This window comes from Megalops cyprinoides, chromosome 20 (assembly GCF_013368585.1).
Source record: "Megalops cyprinoides isolate fMegCyp1 chromosome 20, fMegCyp1.pri, whole genome shotgun sequence".
NCBI classification, from domain to species: domain Eukaryota; kingdom Metazoa; phylum Chordata; class Actinopteri; order Elopiformes; family Megalopidae; genus Megalops; species Megalops cyprinoides.
The window spans coordinates 16450266-16469852 of NC_050602.1; the positions used below are offsets into that span (position 1 = coordinate 16450266).

The 19587-nt window shown below is 41.7% G+C and overlaps 2 protein-coding genes across 3 annotated transcripts; one reads left to right on the forward strand and one right to left on the reverse strand.

Annotated features, from left to right (window-relative positions):
• Nucleotides 1-284: 284 nt before the first annotated feature.
• On the reverse strand, nucleotides 285-8582 carry tm4sf4 (transmembrane 4 L six family member 4). 2 transcript variants are annotated; one of them, XM_036554531.1, is made up of 5 exons: nucleotides 8350-8582; nucleotides 7638-7727; nucleotides 6894-7030; nucleotides 6111-6294; nucleotides 285-835 (listed from the first exon to the last, which is right to left on the reverse strand). In XM_036554531.1, exons 1-5 carry the CDS (start codon nucleotides 8521-8523, stop codon nucleotides 773-775), a joined length of 648 nt encoding a protein of 215 aa, XP_036410424.1. In that variant the 5' UTR covers nucleotides 8524-8582; the 3' UTR covers nucleotides 285-772. The 2 variants fall into 2 exon arrangements, with proteins under 2 accessions (XP_036410424.1, XP_036410425.1); XM_036554532.1 differs by lacking the exon at nucleotides 285-835 and adding an exon at nucleotides 5378-5696.
• Nucleotides 8583-15701: 7119 nt separating this feature from the next.
• On the forward strand, nucleotides 15702-18659 carry LOC118795750 (transmembrane 4 L6 family member 1-like). Its single transcript, XM_036554459.1, has 4 exons — nucleotides 15702-15924; nucleotides 16988-17071; nucleotides 17610-17752; nucleotides 17914-18659. The coding sequence occupies exons 1-4, from the start codon at nucleotides 15748-15750 to the stop codon at nucleotides 18110-18112; spliced, it is 603 nt and encodes a 200-aa protein (XP_036410352.1). The 5' UTR covers nucleotides 15702-15747; the 3' UTR covers nucleotides 18113-18659.
• Nucleotides 18660-19587: the final 928 nt, after the last annotated feature.

The following is a 19587-nucleotide window of genomic DNA, read 5'->3' on the forward strand; positions in this document are numbered from 1 at the left end:
GGGACAGTTATGTACTGCCATTGCTTTGGTCAGGGATTCCTGTGAAAATGTCCTGCCCCATCGTGCCTGCTACTCACAGTCCTCCCTCTGTCACCTGCCACCCTTTCTCTATGGTTGCAAAGATTGAGGAAACAGTGGCTAAACCCAAGGACCTCCAAGTGAAGCGTAAGTGCCGTGGTTTGGTTCTATGGGAATGTGCAGTTGTGTAGTTGTCAGAAAATCCAGGCTTTCCTTTCAATGTTATGAGTGTAGGAAGGCGCGTGGGCTTCTTGGGTCTTCTGTTTTAATTTGGAAAACCTTATTTGGCTCTTAAAAAACATTAAAATGGTGCCGAAATGGCATGTAAGCAAGTAAAATGCAACCAGCAGTATAGAGCCACACAAGACAATGTGGAATCACCTAAGTCAATAAGTGTATGAACTGCAATGCAAACACATTACTAGATGAGTTAAGACGATGTGCATACTTCAGTCCTACCAGCAGTTAAGGGCTAGCCATAATCTGTTAAAAGTATAGTTGAGGTTGTAGCCTGATAACTTTGGACTGTAAGGCATGCCATTTCAGTAGAGTAAATTACAGTACGGTTCTATACAACTGCAACAATGCACAGTAAGCCACAAAGCTTTGCCAACTTGGTCTTTATGTAGATGGTAAGGAAAGAGTTCTGATATCTCTAATTATGCAGAATGTACAATTATCACCTTGCTGTTGATGTGCTCATTGTGTGTCTCTCAGTCAAGGGTGAGTGGTATCCATTGCTGTCGGTATCTGCTCAGTGTGGGTACAGCATACTGACCCATCCTGGTGGACTCATCATCACGGCTCCATATGACCCCTGTAGGGAAATCAAGGTATAAACATTTTGCTCTGCCAGTTTATGGTTCTGTGAAATTGCATGATACTATGTATTTATTTTAAATGGACTACATTATGGCATGATGAGAATTGAGCTGTCATTTGGAAAATTTTACTGTATGAATCTTTTATGCAAGTGTCCAATGTCAGGGTATGTCAGAATGTGCAAGTATAAGTTGGATGTCACTGATTGTCTGAGGGAATATTTCATGGTTAAATTATAAAATGTCTTTCAGAATGGGATGCACACCCTCCACCTCATTTCACAAGAGAGGGAAATGGAGCTGTCCTGTCCGCCAGTATCCATTGCTCCAAAACCTGCTGACCCCATTCCTTCAACATACCACACATATACTCCACCTCCTCACCCTTCATATCCAGGTCCTATTCCTCAAACCACTCCCCCTAAAACTCACCCAGAGATACAAGATGACATTTTGCCCCAAAAGCACCCTAAACCTGTTCCCACTCTACCTCCACAGCCTTCTCATCATTTTGTTACACCTCCTGCCCATCATTTCTACCATGTACCGATGTACCCAGAACACCCTGAGCCTGTTACTCTCCCTCCTAAACATATTGCCTATCCTCCACCTCCTCCCCCTGCTACTCCCCCTCCACCTCCAGCTCCTACTCCTCAATCTGTTACACCTCCTGCCTATCATTTCTACCATGTACCGATGTACCCAGAACACCCTGAGCCTGTTACTCTCCCTCCTAAACATATTGCCTATCCTCCACCTCCTCCCCCTGCTACTCCCCCTCCACCTCCAGCTCCTACTCCTCAATCTGTTACACCTCCTGCCTATCATTTCTACCATGTACCGATGTACCCAGAACACCCTGAGCCTGTTACTCTCCCTCCTAAACATATTGCCTATCCTCCACCTCCTCCCCCTGCTACTCCCCCTCCACCTCCAGCTCCTACTCCTCAATCTGTTACACCTCCTACCTACCAGCAGTTCTATTATGTGCCCATCTACCCTCAACACCCTCATCCTGCTCCTGCTACTCACCCTCCAACTTATGCTCCTACTACTCAACCTCCCCCCGCTCCTTACCCACAACACCCTGGTTATGTGTTCTGCCCTCCCTCTCCTGCAAACTGTACCCCTTGCCCACCTGCCAGCTCGCAGTTCTACCCTGCACCACACTACCCACCAGACGCTGCTACTCCGAAGCCTCACCCGGAGACCTACCCTGACCCACAGTATCCTACTGCTGTCACTCGGCCAGCAGCTCCTCCCACTGACCCTCCGGTTCACCCTTACTTCTACCATGTACCCATCTACCCAAACCACCCTGAACCTGTTACTCGCCCTCCTCCCCCTGCTACTCGCCCTCCAACTCCTGCTCCTACTCATTCCGTTACACCTCCTGTCCACCAGGAGTTTTACTATGAGCCTATCTACCCAAAACAGCCTGAACCTGTTACCCATCCCCCTGCTACTCATCCAACTATTCAAACCTTGCCCCCTCCTGCCTACCCATACCACCCTGGTTATGATACCTGTCCTCCCACTGCTGCCAACTGTACCCTTTGCCCATACAACTGCCCTCAGTGCTGCATAATGCATATTTCTTACCACTACCACCACCCCCACAACACCACCACTCATGCTGTTGCCTTGGCTCCAGCTCCATTACCTGTGGCAGGAAGTGACATTTACCTTCCTGGTCTACCTCAAAACCAGCCTTTTACCCACCATGCATCTGTTGCTCCTGCCACCCAAGCACCTCCTCTGCCTGTCTCTCATTATTGGGTTCCAGTTAATTTCCCAAATTCACAAAAACAACCTTCTGACTCTAATCTTCAACCTTCAAACTTCAACCTTCTGCAACCGCCCTCTGAGCCCATCACCAGTGAACATCCCACCTTAAAACCCCCCGACTCTGCAATTAGGTTACATCGACCTCATCAACCACACTCTAACCCTGTTATCCATTACTATAAACCTCCAGAACATCCCTCTGAATCCGCTAGTTACCATCAACCTGCAAATCTACCTTCGCACTCTACCAGCTACCATCAGTCCCTCAAACCACCCTCTCACCCTGTTACTAATGAACTTCCCACTGCAAAGCCCTCTGATTCTAGAGCTAATGTATATCAAACCCACAAACCCCACACTAACCCTGTTATCCATTATCATAAACTTCAAGTACAACCCTCTGAATCTGCTAGCTATCAACCTGCAAATCTACCCTCACACTCTACCAGCTTTTATCAACCCTCAGATTTGCCCTTTGACCCAGATACTAGTGAACATCAAAACCCAAAACCCTCTGACCCTGAGGCCAGTTTACATCACTCCCATAATCCTACTTCCAGCCATCATAAATACCATCAATTCCTAAAATATCCATATAACCCAGGTGCTGGTTTCCCTGAACCTGAACAAACCAGCTTCAATTACCCCCCAAAATTTCTCTCCAGCCCTGTTATAAAGTACCATAAACCCCCAACACAACCTTCTGACCCCATTACTAGCTACTACAAGCCTGCCCAACTGCCCTCTGATACTTCTATTATCAATGAACCTGCACAACAAGCCTCCAATCCTGTGTCTGATCATGGTGAGCATTCCCTTTATGCGGTGTTCCCAACACACAACCAAGATGCCAGCCACAATTACTCTGAACACCCTTACACACCGAACCATCCACACCAAAACCTACCTTCTGATCTTGCAATCAATCAGCATAAATCCTCTGGGCAACCCGTCAATCAACCACTAAAAAAGCCATCAAACTCTAATCAATTACTAAAACGGCTATTTGCCCACCATCCCAAATTTCCCTCTCATAAATTTCCAAAATATCAGAATACGATCGATACCAGCTACCCTCACTCCGAACAGCCCTCTGACCCTGCCACCAGCCAACCCAGAATTTATCCTTCGCCTGAACCCTCAAAGCATTTCACCAAACTGACCAGCCACCCTCGCCATTCAAAGGAACCAGATAACCCAGCTACAAGTCACCATCGATTTCCTCATGGTGAGTTCTGTAGGCTTTGATTCAATGTCTTCAAAAAGTTTAATCAAATGCCTTGTGCATACTAAGTGAATGTCATTTGATGTAATTTTGAGTAGTTGACTTAGTCAATGCTATTTTCTCCACAGGATTTTCCTTGGGTGAGTTCCGTGTTGGCGGTACAGGGGAGATTAAGCGTATCCGGCAGCTGTTGGAGTCTAATGACTTTCTAATAAAAACTTGAAATTTCCTCTGACAACCAGGTGTGGTTTGAGTTATAAAATTGTTCAGCTGAAGTGAATGAAGTTGATCAGAGTTGATCTGGGATGAGGCAAACATCTGATTCTCATTGTTACATTAAGTAAAATGGATTGCTTTGAATGACTGTACAATATGCAAATTGAAATTTACTGAATATAGTTATATGAATAATTGTATGCTAATATTAAATGGTTAGGTTAAATTGATGTTTGTCAATGCTGCTGTTGGGGGCACACTACTAGTTTTCTCTTGTGGGGGCTTTCTTCATAAAAGCCCCCAAATCAGCAATACTTTACATCATGACTATGAGCTTCAGAAACAGAGAATTTGTTCTTAGTATGTGAATCTTGCATTCAGCTTTAGGAAAAAGTTTGGAAAAAATGTTTGCAAGAAGTGGACAAAAATATTGTAATATAATTTTGTGAATTTGGGAAGCAATGCCTAATCACCAGAAATCTTAACTGGAAACCTTTAAAAGAATGGGTTTATTGAAGCACAATTGGTCTTGTCATTTATAATATTATTCAAAGAGGAAAGTTAATGTTGTGCTTGGTAGCCTGTTTGCATTTGATAAAGGGTTTTTTGATTTCTCTTTCTGACAAGTTATGAAGAACTCTTTTCTGCAGTTCTATGCAAATCTTTAATGAACATTAACAGCCCTGTTAGATTCTGCCTTGGACTAAGGGGTAATCAACCATTTTGTCAATGTCTTTTTCTGATTTAAAATTGCAACCAGTTTAGGGGAAAAAAGGTATTGGTCTCGTAATCTGGCCAGATGGTCTGGAATGCAGGACCAATTTTGAGTTTGGTGTACTTTCACAACATTGAGTATTCCTCTAGCCCACTGATTCTCAGTCCCTGCTCTACCTACCTGATTGAACTCAGTGGCACTTTTGATTAGCTGAGCACACCTGATTTAATCAAGAGCATGTTAGTCATTTCAATCAGGTGTGTTTGGAGCAAAGATAGATATGCAGGACAGGGGGGCTCCAGGGGTAGGATTGAGAAACACTGCTCTAGCCTTTTCCCATTTAGTTTTTTACACACCTGTCCCCTGGTTGGCTTGGATCCAAGCTGTCAAAACAAAATTAACATGCCAGCTTCCCAATGAATGACTTTAAAAGACTTGAAAAGGAGACCTGGTAGAATCTTTTAAAACTTAATTTTGTCAAATGTGATAGTGACTACAGATGAACATAATACTGCATTGCACACATGGTAATAGACATTCTTTATTTTTATCCAACAATCCATTTTCTACCAAAGCATGTGCTAACATTGTTTCCAAAGGTGGAATAAAATATTGCAGCTTTCATGCTAAAATACAACAAAAAATTGGCAACATAAAACTTGGGTCACTATAGGAAGTTGCCTCTTGTATGTTAATGTCTTCTACATTTGTTGCAGTGATGCTTTAAAAAAAAGAATAAATACCATAGTGAATATATGAATTTGCAATCCTTTTTCCATCATAAGACAAGAGTCCTTCAGTAAAAAGGTGAAATGTTTAGTTTCTCAAAATTCATACATGTAATGGAAATATGGATAGTGTTGTAGGAGTCGCATCTCTTCTGTCAAGTTTCCAGTTATGCTGAACCATCATCCTAGGGGAAAAGTGTTTTTTCAAAATGGCAGTGTTACAGAAACATGATTTTATGAAAAGCATTTGATCTGGAAAAATGTTTGGTTGAAATAGGGGTGCCATATTCACAAATTGATCCTGTATACAGTGAAGTAGCCTGAACTGAAAATACTTTTAATAAGCTGTACAGGGTAAATACTGTACTGTTTCATGTTTATCAGTTTTAAAAAAAGCCTGAACTTTTTCCAGGTGCACAGCATATGCGCTCTTAGGCTTAATGCAGAAATTTTGGAATTAAAGCATTGGCCAGAAATTGGCTCCCAAAAAATATTTAGTAGCATCCAATAACCTGCAGTTATCACATATTGCCATCGGTCTGTGGTTTATTATGCAATACTCTTCTGTAATGCCCACTCTGCCATTTGAAGGCCCTTACCTTGCAGCAGCCACAGCAGTCCCCACAGATGGCGCCAAAAAGCCCGTTAATGATCTGCAGGGCACAGAGGGTCACCTGAACGAGGCCCATCACCAGGAGCAGGGAGAAGAGGGTGAGGTGCCAGGGGATGATGCCGTCTGGGGACTTGCATTGCTCCCACAGCGTGTGGTTGGACAGATAGTCCCTGCAGGGAAGCACAACCGCGTTAGACCACAATCAGACCAGAACTTTAGTAAAGTAAGAGAGAAACTGCAGTACAATAACAGGACTTGGTCAACATTCATACCAGGCTGTTGACTCAGCTATGACCTCCAGTCATGTTGCTCTTTATGGGGTCTTAATCTGAGTAATTTAAAAGCAGTCTAAATATAGTATGGGCACATACTCTTCATTGTTAAGTAATGGTCAGTGATGGAAGAGTCAGTGACCCTTTTGAGTTCTAAACCAAGATGGTAATCATACAACTGTCCAAAAACTAAAAGTGCATAGAAAGTTTTTCCCCATGTATTGATCTGCATATCCTTGTTGATATGTCTACAGTCCATGTGCAATAGTTAGTGAGAGGTGAAATATTACAAAAGTATTTCATAGCACACAATCTGAAAATATGTGCTGCAATACATATCTACATACCTTTCATACTTCTGGTATGTTTCATACTTTCATTACTTGACTGCTCACAAGTACTTTTTTGATGAGGGCCCTTCGTAAAAATTATATGAGTTAACGATTATATTGAAATATTAAGTCAACTGTCGAGGATGAAAGTGCAGTTGCTCTCACCCATCAGTAAAGGGGTATGTCCAGTTCCCTTGCTCAACAAAGCATATGGGCCCACGGTTGATTGCCACCGCCGACACAATGAAGGAGTAGCCAGCTCCCAGCACTCCCACGCCAGCAAAGATGATAGAGGTGAACATCTGGAAAGAGGAGACACATTTCAGTCACTGTGGAGGATGTCTGATGGAACTACTGCAAGGCAACCTTCACCAACATAGGATGCATGTTAGCTGTTGTGTGCCAAGAAGACAGAAGTCAAAAACTCCTTTCTCCTTGAGATGACTTCTCTGTTTTCAACAATCTTATCAGCCTGTAACTCTGACCCATTTATCAGTTTCATAAGTGTCATATGTGGGGGGCCAGGTATGGCTATATGAAATATGTAAATATGGAACCAGAAAACATAACTCAGGGTTGGGTTATTGTTTTGATGTGGCATCCAGTAATGAATTTCACCATGTTGTCAAAATAGAGTAATTCCACCGTTTCATTTTTTGATTTCTCAGCATCTCAAGGAACGATGTGTTTGATGAGCTACAATATGCACACATTTTTCAGTATTTAAATACATCATATGATTGCATGCATATTGATGCTTGCATGCTGCTGACATCTGTGCATTCTGGTAGTGGTGCAGTCATGTTCTGTAACAACTGTATTATATGTACTTGTCTTGAGGGCTGATCTACTGTTTGTGTGTGTGTGTGTGTGTGTGTGTTTGTGTGTGTGTATGTGTGTGCCTCTCACCGCAAAGCGTCTTCCACAGCTCTCGTTGCCACAGCAACCACAACAGTCATTATTCTTCAGGCCCAGGAACACAAGGGCAGGGAAGATCATCTGGCAAATGGACAGATTTATTCATTTTTAACTAGCAAATAGTTTTCAATAATGTTTTTTGTTTGGTTCTGTCAGGCAGCCTTTTACAATCTTGATTTTCCTTGAAAATATTCAGTATCTAATTTAAACATTTACCAATTAAATAGTGTACCATCAGTTCAGGACTTAATTATGGGGTTCCTTTCAAACCAGAGAGCAGCTATTGACTCAAAAGAATACTTGCAAGAAAGATCTAATTTTCCTTTGATTTTTTCTAGATTTCTTTACTATTGTTCTAAAATGTGGAAAATAGTAAAAATAAAGAGAAACCTACTATGAGTAGGTGTGTTCAAACTTTTGATTGGTACTGTATATGAATGGACATGTCATGTCCTCATCGTTTCTGGTCCTCTTAGTGTCCCAGGTGTAAATCAGTTGCTAAATGAAAGGGAACTCTACAACCAACAGTGCTGTGACCTTCCAGGGGTGCCAGCTACTCTTTAGAAATAAGTACTGCCTCAGTAAAAATAGACAGCTGTTCGATAACATCCTCCGTTTTGTTAAAAGCAAAGCACTCTTGAGGTGGAAGTAGGCAGCATCTGCGTGTTAAAGATGTTTTCATAGCATGGAAAAATCCACTCACCAAAAGCCCCGATCCAAGGATACCCCCGAAGTACCACACCTCATCGGTGATGTGGTCGTTGCTGTCCGCTGGCAGCCCTCCGGGGAAGAAGAGCAGGATGTTGCAAAGGACGCAGACAATAGCCAGGGGGATGAGGGTGATCCCAATGCATTTCGCGAAACCGCCTGAGCACATGGTTCAGACAACGCAGGGCCAGCGAACCAGTCCACAGAATGGCAGGGGCAGTGCTTCCAAATCAGCCTCACGCTATTGATCAGGAACATGTTGTATTTGTAGACCCTGAGCCCAGCATCGTTAATGTTCTACTACATCTGCCAGGCTTCTGATGAGTAATTTTCAGAGATAACCTGAAAGGCGCGAGTTAAAGAAACACTACTGTCTCTGGCCCATATTTCAATAAAGGGGTACATGGACACATAGTATAAGATGAGAATACACAGAGATGATGCACATGTAGTTGGCTCTTGAGGTTAGTTTGTAATGTCAGGCTAATGTTGTACAATGGTGATTGTTTATAGCTTCATGACACAATTAAGAAAAGCAGTCACTTAAAACGTTATCATTTTGCCTTACTTTGGATTAAAAGCCCATTTCTAAATTGAAAGCCCATGACTCATACAGAGTGCTCAACTGATCCAATTTTATTTGCTTTTGCAAAATAAATCCATATACGGAAATGTCGGAGAACTACCCTTCTCCTCTGCACCATCGCGTGTTTGGTTAAATGGCTTGTGTACTTCTTGCATTTGTATTACTGTATTTATATTGCACTTTATCCATCACTGTCAATCCAATGGTACATTGCAGACTTCTAAATAGAACCTGTTTGGTGATCCAAAATACAAAATAATTTACACAATAGTTTCTTCCAGCTTCATTTATTTATCATTTCTTTACAGCATACTTCCTGAAAAACAATGAAATTATTAGGATGTGTGTAATTCATGTTTATATCAGTGAATGAGAAATAGCTTTGAAATCACAATGAAAACAAGGTGGAAGTAGACACAATTTCTATCGCATTACTTTGCGTAAATGTTTGAATAAGTAAATGCATATCTAGCTGTTGGCCAGGATTGAAATGAGCAAACACAGAATCACTCACTGTGTCCTTACTAATGTTGCTGTAATGTATTTTCAGTCATTGTTTTTCAGTAATGGTTTTTAGATTGGGTGCTTTCACATGTATCTATTCTAATGTTAGGTCAAGTGCTGGAAATAAGAGTGTGCACAACACATTGTAATTAATCATTTACTCATGACTGTACATTTACTCATGCCCACAAAAAAAAATGTTGAATGTGATGCATCTGAAGGCATTCGTGTCATGCATTGGGTGTAATGTTTACTTCTGACCTGCCTCGGTGCACTCATTTGTGATGTCATCACACTTGATTGGGACAGCCATTTCTCTCTGTCTCTCTCTCTCTCTCTCTCTCTCTCTCTCTCGCCCTGCCAGGCCTTGACCCCGGGAGTTTCGGACGGATTAAGCCTCTCCCACCTTACTACCACCTCACAGACGAGGCATCACGCTAGCTTCCCTCCGCCTCATCGATTCTGCACCAGCAGCAGCTCCCACACAGCAGTGGACACACTGCTAAGCTGGTTAGGAATTAATAACTGACTGAACAGTTATGAAGCCTCCCCTTGTATGGCATCTGAAACTCCCAAACCCAATTTATGGAAAGAATGCATACCCTTACAGTTTTTTTCTTTTAATTTGAATGGGAGTAAACTAAGAACAGGTGTATGTTTGTGTGTGTGTGTGTGTGTTTATGTGTGTATATGTGTGTTTATGTGTGCGTATGTGTGAACACTGTGAGTACATATTTTGATTGTGTAACTGACATTGAACTTAAATTCACAAAGGCCTAACCCCTATCTTTGTGCCGAAGATAAGTGCTTACAATGTTGGCACACAAATACCTATGGAAAGCCTGCATTTTAAACTTAGTTCTCCATGATACTGTTTTATTTACTGAAGCTGTGGCGGATGAATTGGGTGAAAATTTTCCCTTCATTGGTTTGAGACTAATTGAATTAACAATTATCGTTTACAGATTTGACTGGTTTCAAGATTAGTTTTCTGAATGGGAATGCAAAACAGACAGTTACACATAATAAATATCAAATTGTTTCTTAGATTGTTTTATAGATTCATTCTGATGTTATGTGCAAATTTTGGAAAACCTTTAGCCTTCTGCAAAATCAAAATGCACACTCACAGTTTCATTACTCCCCGTCATGAAGCATGTTACTGTCTACACTGAAGTCGCAGAGGCAAGGTTAGGTTAAGGGTGTGACTGCAGCACCACCAGGAACCTGCAACCACAGTGACACAGAGGTGACGCAGTCGGAGGCTTTTTACTGCAAGCACAAAATTAACATGTACTTCTCTGTCTCCCCACAGGCATGATGCTAAACATGATCATGATCATGGTCATTCAAGATCCAGCCATGGATTACATTACATGACATTACATCTTCTTATCTGTGGTAATGTCATATAGACCTTGTATTTCTTGTTTAGTTGCTTTTATTAGTTATTCTTGATGAATGAATATATGTAAAACCAGTGAGGTGGTGGGAATTGTAATTTGTTATACACAGAGTCTGTCAGCCACCATAGATCTGAAAGGGGTTGAATGATCATTCATTTTTCCCAATTTTTGAGATAATTTCTCAGAACAAAATAAAAAAGTATTTTGACACCTTGTGATTTTGAGAAATCCACATAATGATTTCAAAAGCCTGAAAGGCATGATGCCAATGTAAATATACACACATATTATTTTATATATTTATATTTATATTATATAGTGTGTATTGTATTAGTTGCCCTATAGGCTGTAGTTGTACAAATCTGATAGTACTGTGTCCTCAAACAGACCTTGCCCTCAGTTGAGAACTGTCTCATTGTGGAACTGTACACATCCTGTCCCCGTACTGTCGCTATACCTACTGTATGCACTTTTGTAAGTCGCTTTGGATAAAAGCGTCTGCTAAATAAATAAATGTAAATGTAAATATAGTATATAATTCATATTCATTTTTTTAGGACACAGCCATGCAATGTTGCATGGTGACGTGTGCAGGATTTCCTGAACAATCACATCCCAGGAGTTGAGGAGCCAGCAAATGACTCTGTATACAAAGGCAGGGTTTCCAGCAATGTGGAATCACTGTACTGTACACAGGCACACCTGTCTACAGTATGTAATGACATTAACAGCGTTATCACTGTCCTAATGGGCCTTAAAATAACACTTCAAATAATCTTTTCTTGTGAATGGGTAAGGGATTTCTCAAGATTCCAGATAACTTGGCTTTTGTCCAGATGACTCACCCCAACATCCAAACACTGGTGGAATGCCCCCTCCATTTTCAGATGTTTGGTCCTCCATCTTCTGTTGGAGTTCAAGGTCCTTTTTGAAGCCGCTCACTTGAGCAATACACAGGAGGGGTTCAGGAATGAGAGGCTCATCTCTTATCTAGCGCCTGGGAGGTCTGTGTTTTATCCATGTGGGACTGCAGAAGCAGTATTGCTATGCCAATCGGGGGGATGGGAGACAAGGGACAGGGGACGGGGGAGGGGAGGGGAGGGGCTTACAAGGTTCAAGAGCTCACTGCCAGAGGACCATCTTGCCCATTTCATTGTGCTCCTGTGGATACAGAAACCAGTGAGGAAGTGTCCCTGGAGGAGTGACAGGAACCTGGCAGGACTGGCTGGAGGGTTGTGGTAAAACACATCCCAGCTGGAACGTGTGTCACCGTCCCACCCCTTTCCTCGTCCACTGCATCAAAGCGGAGCAGACCTGTGCTCGGGTTAGATAACAGTGTTTGCCCTCTCTCTCCTGTGTAATCTATCTAGCCACACTACCTGAAAGCCTGCCTTTATAACGGCATCGACAGCAGGACAGATTGCTATGAGAGTCATGAGCAGTAGACTTTGGACTTTTGGGCTGCCGGTTACAGACATAAGCTGGCTGGTGTTGCCTTTTGAGTTTGAACGCAAACGAAAAACCTAGTCCGCCCAATAAACAGACATCTCTGTTCATAATATCCTGAAATAGTGCAATATCAAGACTACTACAGCATTCCAATAACAAGCCTATCTATGAGCACCCGCAGCATTGTATTGTGTGTTGTAATATATTTATCTTTTATGCATATAATTCAATACAACGTTCAATACGTTGTATTGAATTAGCATTTAATACCTTGCTCACTCTTGTTTTCACACTCTAGCCTCACTACAAATCTCAGCAAACAATTCATGACAGCATTTTCATAAATGTTGTCTCATTCAGCAAAAATGGCTGTGGCATGGGAACTGCCTGTCCATGACTCGTTTGTTAGTTTAGACAGTCATTTTTTTTTACAGTTAAAAGAGCTGAATTCTTCATACACAGAAATGCCTGACTTTGACAGGAAAGAGCCGTTATTGATGATCAGAAGGTCAGCTTGCAGTTTTGTGCAATACTTCATAAAGTGTCACTCTTTCACAAAGACACAACCCCTGGGAGAATAGGTTGTCCCATTGTCCCATTGTATACATTGCATGTGGTGCACTGAGCAGTGATTGTCAGAGGTTGCATAGTCTGTACCACATTTGAAGGTTCACAGAAAGGGTACGGCATTGTAAATCTGGTGAGTTATTCTGGTGATATTTTGAAAAAATTGGGAAAAAAATTATTTTATTAATAACCAAATCACTGGCATTCAAACAAACAACTGGAACAAGAGTTGTGATAGTATTTTAAGACAACAGGTGTGTGTTGGTGTTTCTGTAGGGTTAATCCTCTAGAGGGTTTTTTTTTTACCTAAAGTAATAATATAATCCCCTGAACATTATCACCACTATGATATATCTACAGCTGACGGTATCATGATGATAATGTCAGATTTTGCATACTTATGAAGAACTTCTCAGTAATGATTACAAAATAGAATTTGATGATGGGAATCCAGCTGTGCTGAGAACTTATGGATTTAGGCCAGGAAAAAAGATTACTGTTTACAAAATTGCTGGATCATTTCCCCCTTAAATGAAAATCCAAGTACGTGTTCAGCTCCTTTTTCCTGAACATTGATTGTTCTTTTGCCCAGCAAATATACAAGCCAGCCTCACACAGCACAGTAGCCATGGCAACAGCATAGGCACAACCACCACAACATGTTGACAGGGTCACCAGTGTGTCACTTCATTGTACTCTGCCCAAACTGATGTCACAGGGTGGGGCTCAGGGTGAACATTTTGCTATGAAACACAGAAGTACCAGGAGGGCACTTATCTTACCAACAGTGATGAGTAATTTCCTGCACCTAACAGAGAAATGGATTTACATGCCTTGTATTTCATGCTGTAGGTGCTCATGTCCAAAATTCAATGTGTGCAATGTTTTGTATCGAAACAGTGACCAGTTTAATTTCTGTACCTCCCTTTAGAGAAGTAGAATTTTGAACTCCGGTTAAATGTTAAATAAATGTTACATAAGTTCTTGTTTTTTTGTTGACATTTAGGGAAGCAGGAACAATGGGTGTAGTTTAATGTACAGTGTGGTGTAACCTAAGTTTTAACTGGAATCTCCATACTTTCATAAAATAACTGCATGTGCTTTTCTCCTAGAGAAACTTTGGGCTATAATTTGTGCTCTTGTTTAAAATGGCTTAAATCAAAGGGCTCTACCCTGACTCTCTGATAAGGTTTACAGTCACAACTGAGGAATTCTGGTAAACATTTTCAAACAGCGATGGGGAGGGGGAGGGAGGCATTCCCTGCTGTAGGCTTGCGTGCTTGTGTTTCTCTGTTTGGTATCCTCTGTGGTCCTTGCTGAGCATTCTGGGAAAGTCCAGCCCAAGCTTGGTTAACAATAACAAATGCCTTAAAAGTAATCCTTTTTGGAAATGGCTCTGTTTTATGTTCATCTCATCAAGCAGGCCAAACTTCAGCAAGATCCACAGAAAGGGTTTTTGAAGGCTGTGAGAACAGTCACAGCAGGTGCTACAAAGGAAAACTAGGCTCCATAAAACACCAATCAGATGATCAGATGCAGCAACGATTCACTGATCTGAACCGTACAATATATTTTGCAGATGAGAATCTCCCCACTTTTTTACTAGTTCAAGGCTCCAACCATTAAATGAGTCACAAAGCCATTCTTACCCATTACTACTATTAAAATCGTGTATTACCACAAGTGAATGTGAGTATAGTATGCTATTAAAAGAAATGGGATAATTGTTGATCATTGAGTCATTTCCCTTCACCTTAAAGCACCTTAAAAGAGATAAAAGGCACTATATAAATGCAATTATTATTATATCTAATATTAATAAACTAATATACTGCCACTATACTTACATTTCATGACATGAGAATTAAGAACTTTTTTATTCTTCTTGATTGTATTAATATCATTATGAACAACAATAGAAAAAACATTCTTGGCTCTAATCCCAAAATAAGAGGAGCAGTTTGTTTTGCATCAGGGCTTAGTCCGACATGTCTCAATCTGCCCCCGGATCAGCCCCCTTACACACCCAAACTGCCACAGAGGTTGGGGTGACACCGCATACCTTTACACCTCACCACAGGTTATGTCCCAAAGAGATATGTTAAAGCTTTGCAACTGAATCCTTATCTGTCAATACCCATAGCAAATATCATATATGTCATCCTCTGCAAATTGCACTGTAATAATTGTTGGTGGTACTTTGCCTGATAGGCCAGCTATCCCTCGGTTTATAGCTGTTAGGCTTTAGAATATCATTGTTGCATAGGAATTGTGATATGGATGGCACAACACAGACAATGAGATCAAACCATTTTCGTAGCACAAAGATCACTGGTTCTGCCAAGTTGCTATCAATTATTCTGGTGCCCAAGAACACACCCTGTATAGCAACACAGAAACAAAACTATTTGGAATGACACCTACATTTAAAGTTAGTTACATAAAGTGAGGTATTGCGGCTGTACACACAGAGGAGAAGGAGGTTTCCGGTACAGCTGCTTGACAGAAAGGTCAGAGGAATGGATGTCAAACTGTTCCTACAGACAGAATGTACTCTCAGTGTTTACATCTCCAGAAGGCCGCTGACACAGTACAAAAGAGGGACCGAGACTCAGAGATTGCGGGCTCTGTTTGGCTGCCCCGCCCCTGGGACTTGTCATATTTTCTGCTTAATGGCATCCCCTCCCAGAGGGATCGGTCACACTCAAAACTTTTGTCACTTTTTCCAGATGGGGGGGCGCAGGGGGGGAGTGTTCATATTTGCCATACGTCACAAGCCCTTCCTGGAGCTGGGAAGGAGGGGTGGGGGCTGAGTTAAAAAGGAGCAGCCTTCAGTGCCCTCCCTCACTTCTCCTTCCCTGAACTGACTCGGAACCCCATCATGTGCTCCAGGAGCTGCGCCAGGTGTCTTGGAGTCACCCTAATCCCTCTCGCCATCTGCTGCATCGTGGCCAACATCCTGCTCTACTTTCCTGACGGCAAGACCCAGTACGCCCAAGACGACGAACTCACCCAGTATGTGTGGTACTTCACCGGAATCGTAGGAGGGGGAATACTGGTGAGTGACAACCATCCCCTCCGTCTTTTAGCTGGACTCCGTTACTTAAGACACTGGCTGCTATCATGAGACCTTTTTAGCGCCAGTATGTGTTCAGATTTAGTCTGTTTAGGGGTAACACAGTTTTTGGGGCATCTAGCCCTTTTGAGGGAATGCCTCATCTGTTTCCCTTAATTCACACTTTCTTTGAGGCTTTGAGGAACTCTGGGATCTGACATAAATGGTCTTGTCTGACAAGTTTCTTGTTGTACCTTAGTGACACTTATTGTAATGTTAATGTGATTCACTGGCTGAACTTACTCAGATGTGGCAAATTATCAAAACATGTTAAAATAGTACTCCAATTTTTCCAAGAACATGTGAATATAAAATTAACTCTATATTCTTGTCATAGTAACATTGGCCTTAAAAACAGTCTTCTTTTTCAGAAAGATGATTCAAATATTAATCTAATATTTCTTCTAAAAGCCGTGAGAAAGGTAAATTATACACATCTTGAGTCCTGTGGTTTAGTTCATGGGTTAATTCCAAGTATTTGGATGGAGAATTTTGTGGGACTTGTGTTTGACTTGATTTTAGGTATTGAAGTAAATTCAAGAACTCAAGTAAATTGGAATGACAGTTGAAAGTGTGTCTCAATCAGATATTCATATGGATGCATACAGTACCACCTAGTGTTAAAGAGGACAAATAGCAAGACGGACAGAACAGAACAACATTAAGCAGTCTCAAATCGCAATATGGTCTTGTAATTCACATTTGCTAAAACAATTAATTTCACAATTGCTTACCCGAGATACCCTTACAGAGTGAAATTGTTTGTGTCACTTTTTTTCATGCTGAAGAGTCATAGTGATCGCAGTCAGGAGACTCTCTATCAGGACTGGAGAGCACCTATCACAGCTCTCTCTTTTCTCCCCAGTGAAATGTAACATGAGGTCAGGAGTTCAGAAGAAGCTGATTGGATCCTCCAATGTCCTTCTAGCATGCTGACAAAAAGTGGGTCCTCATCGGATACCACGTGACAACCACTGAAGTGCCCACTCTCTTTCTGTTTTTGCAGATATTCCTGCCGGCACTTGTGTTCATGAACATCGGGGACTGCGGCGGGTGCTGTGGCAATGAGGGCTGTGGAAAGAGCTGTGCGGTGAGGCCTGTTGCCGTGGAGTCCGGTCTGGGAATGGGGGGTGGAGAGAGTGGCGACCGGTGGGGGGGGGGGGGGGTTGGGGGAGATTTGTTGGGTAGTAGGCCTAAGAGAAGAAGGAGCGACCTTGGTTACCTATGTTAAATCCTATTTTCTAGAGTTTGTTATTGCTACATACTGTCCAAGGGCCCCAAAATTATAATAGGCTTAGTTTATGAGCATTAGAGCTGATAGACAATATTAGAATATCCTTAAGCTTTCTAACCCATTACATGTGTTAACTTAACACAGATCTTTGCTGAGCTTAAATTTTACCATTTTCTTTTCAATATAGTTGGATATTTCACTGAAGAAATTCAGGTCCAAGCCAAGCAGTGTAGCCAGCGCTCTACACTCACGATCCTTATAGGATAACATAGCTGCTCTAGACATACTATTGCAGATGTTTCAATTTACCCTTGCAAAAGCAACACTATACGTACAGTAATGTTCTTGCTCTGTGGTGGATATCCCCTAACTTTGCTGTTGTCTGTGCTTTTAGATGTTGGGCTCGGTCCTGGCTGCTCTTATTGGCCTGGCCGGTTCTGGATACTGCTTTATTATCTCAGCACTGGCACTGTCACAGGGGCCTCGCTGTTTGACCGTCCTGGGATGGGGTTACCCTTTCGCGGATAGAAATGGAAAGTAAGTTCCCTTTTTGAACAAACTGTAATGAACCCATTCCACAGCCATATGATCAAGACCATCTTTACAGTAGAAGCAGGCCAATGGGCAGCAGTGATATAAAGTGATCTTTTGATGCGCTGTGACAGATCTGGGGGGCTGGGCTGTGTGTGTGTGTGCAGGTACCTTACAGACCGTGACTCCTGGTCCGTGTGCCTGGAGCCGGCCCACGTGGTGGAGTGGAACATTACCCTCTGGTCCATCCTGCTGGCCCTCAGCGGCCTAGAGGTCATCATCTGCGCAATCCAGGTCATCAACGGACTGCTCGGCTGCCTGTGTGGATCGTGCTGCAATTCAGAAGATTACAGCATGAATGCCTGATGTGGCTTGCTCACCATGCTACACTTCCCACAATGCACTGCTCCCAGCTCAGCTCCCTCAAGTGGTGATGGAAGAGTGAGTGTTCATTAACCCCATAGATGGTGAACTGTCAATCACCAACTTCTCTGGACAAAAAGACTTTCTCCACAGCGAAACAGTGATTGTAACAGTAACAGTGTACTTGGTTCAGATCAGAGTCACTGGAGATAAATGATAGCTTCACTCATTCTGGGGTCCTTGAAGCCTCGCTCTTTGGTTACTGCCTTCGAGTCCTGGTTAAAGCAATAATGATATTAGGCACCAGCCTGTGTTGTCCAGAATGTGAAAATCCAAAGCATTTCACATCTGCAAAGGAGATTAGAGAATATTGCTCTGGTAAACTTTCAAGGATTAGGAGTTTCTTTAAACTATTTTTTGTTCTGACACATTTATTATTTTATGTTATAAGTTGTGTCCTTTTGGACAGGAGGTACTGCTACTGATGTGACAGACATCTACACGGCTTATGTCTGTTTTTAGCTTTAAGGAAAACTTTTATGAATTTGAAAATGACACTTTATTTTTTATAATGATTATATAAAATAATTTATAATCATTTTGCATAATGATTATAATAACTGCTTTTAATAAAGAACTCTTTTTTGTTTCTAAACATCTGAGATTAACTCAGCTGCATTGGTTTCCTTTGAGAAATGAGCCTGTTGTGAATGTCAATGACATCCACTGGTGTCAGTTCCTAAGATCTAGCTGAATCTCTCATCAGGATCACATGTCTTAGGAGGCTTACCACAGGGCCACATTTAAAAAATAAAACACAGAAATTGTTATTCCTTCCCTGAAATTATATCAGCATTTTAAAAACATGACTACATTATTTTAACTTTCAACTTTTGTTAAAGTTCAAATTTAAATTTTTATTCTGACATTTTATTCTGTTACAAATATAAAAAAATAATACTGTATTCTTTTGACAGGTCATAACAAAAACATGTATTTTCAAAAAAGTCATGGAAAGCAGATCCTTGGAAATGTGGTTGTTCAGGCAGATCTAACAGTAAGGCGACGTGAAAAAAGGGCTTTACATCCTTGAATTCCTGACACAGGAGGTCAGCATCATGTGCTGTCAAAATGAAGAGGGCGGAGGATATGGGCCTGCTGCTATTGCTGATGGTCCCACTTCAATGAGAAACAGAAGCTTTTATCAGACTGGGATCATCAAAACTTTCTGATGGTCAGGACCTGTTTCCATGACTACCCAGTCAAGCTCTTGAAAAGAAGCCAAATATATAAATTAGCTTTCATACAAAAACACATGCACTATGTGCCAAGGCTGGATATACAGCTGTGGGATGTATCAAAGACTGCAGGCAGTAAATTACTGGGGGTTGGACTGGCTGATCAAAACTCAAGGCAAAAACTTCACAGTGTAGCATTCTAATCAGGAAATATCATATACACACTACACACACATCTCG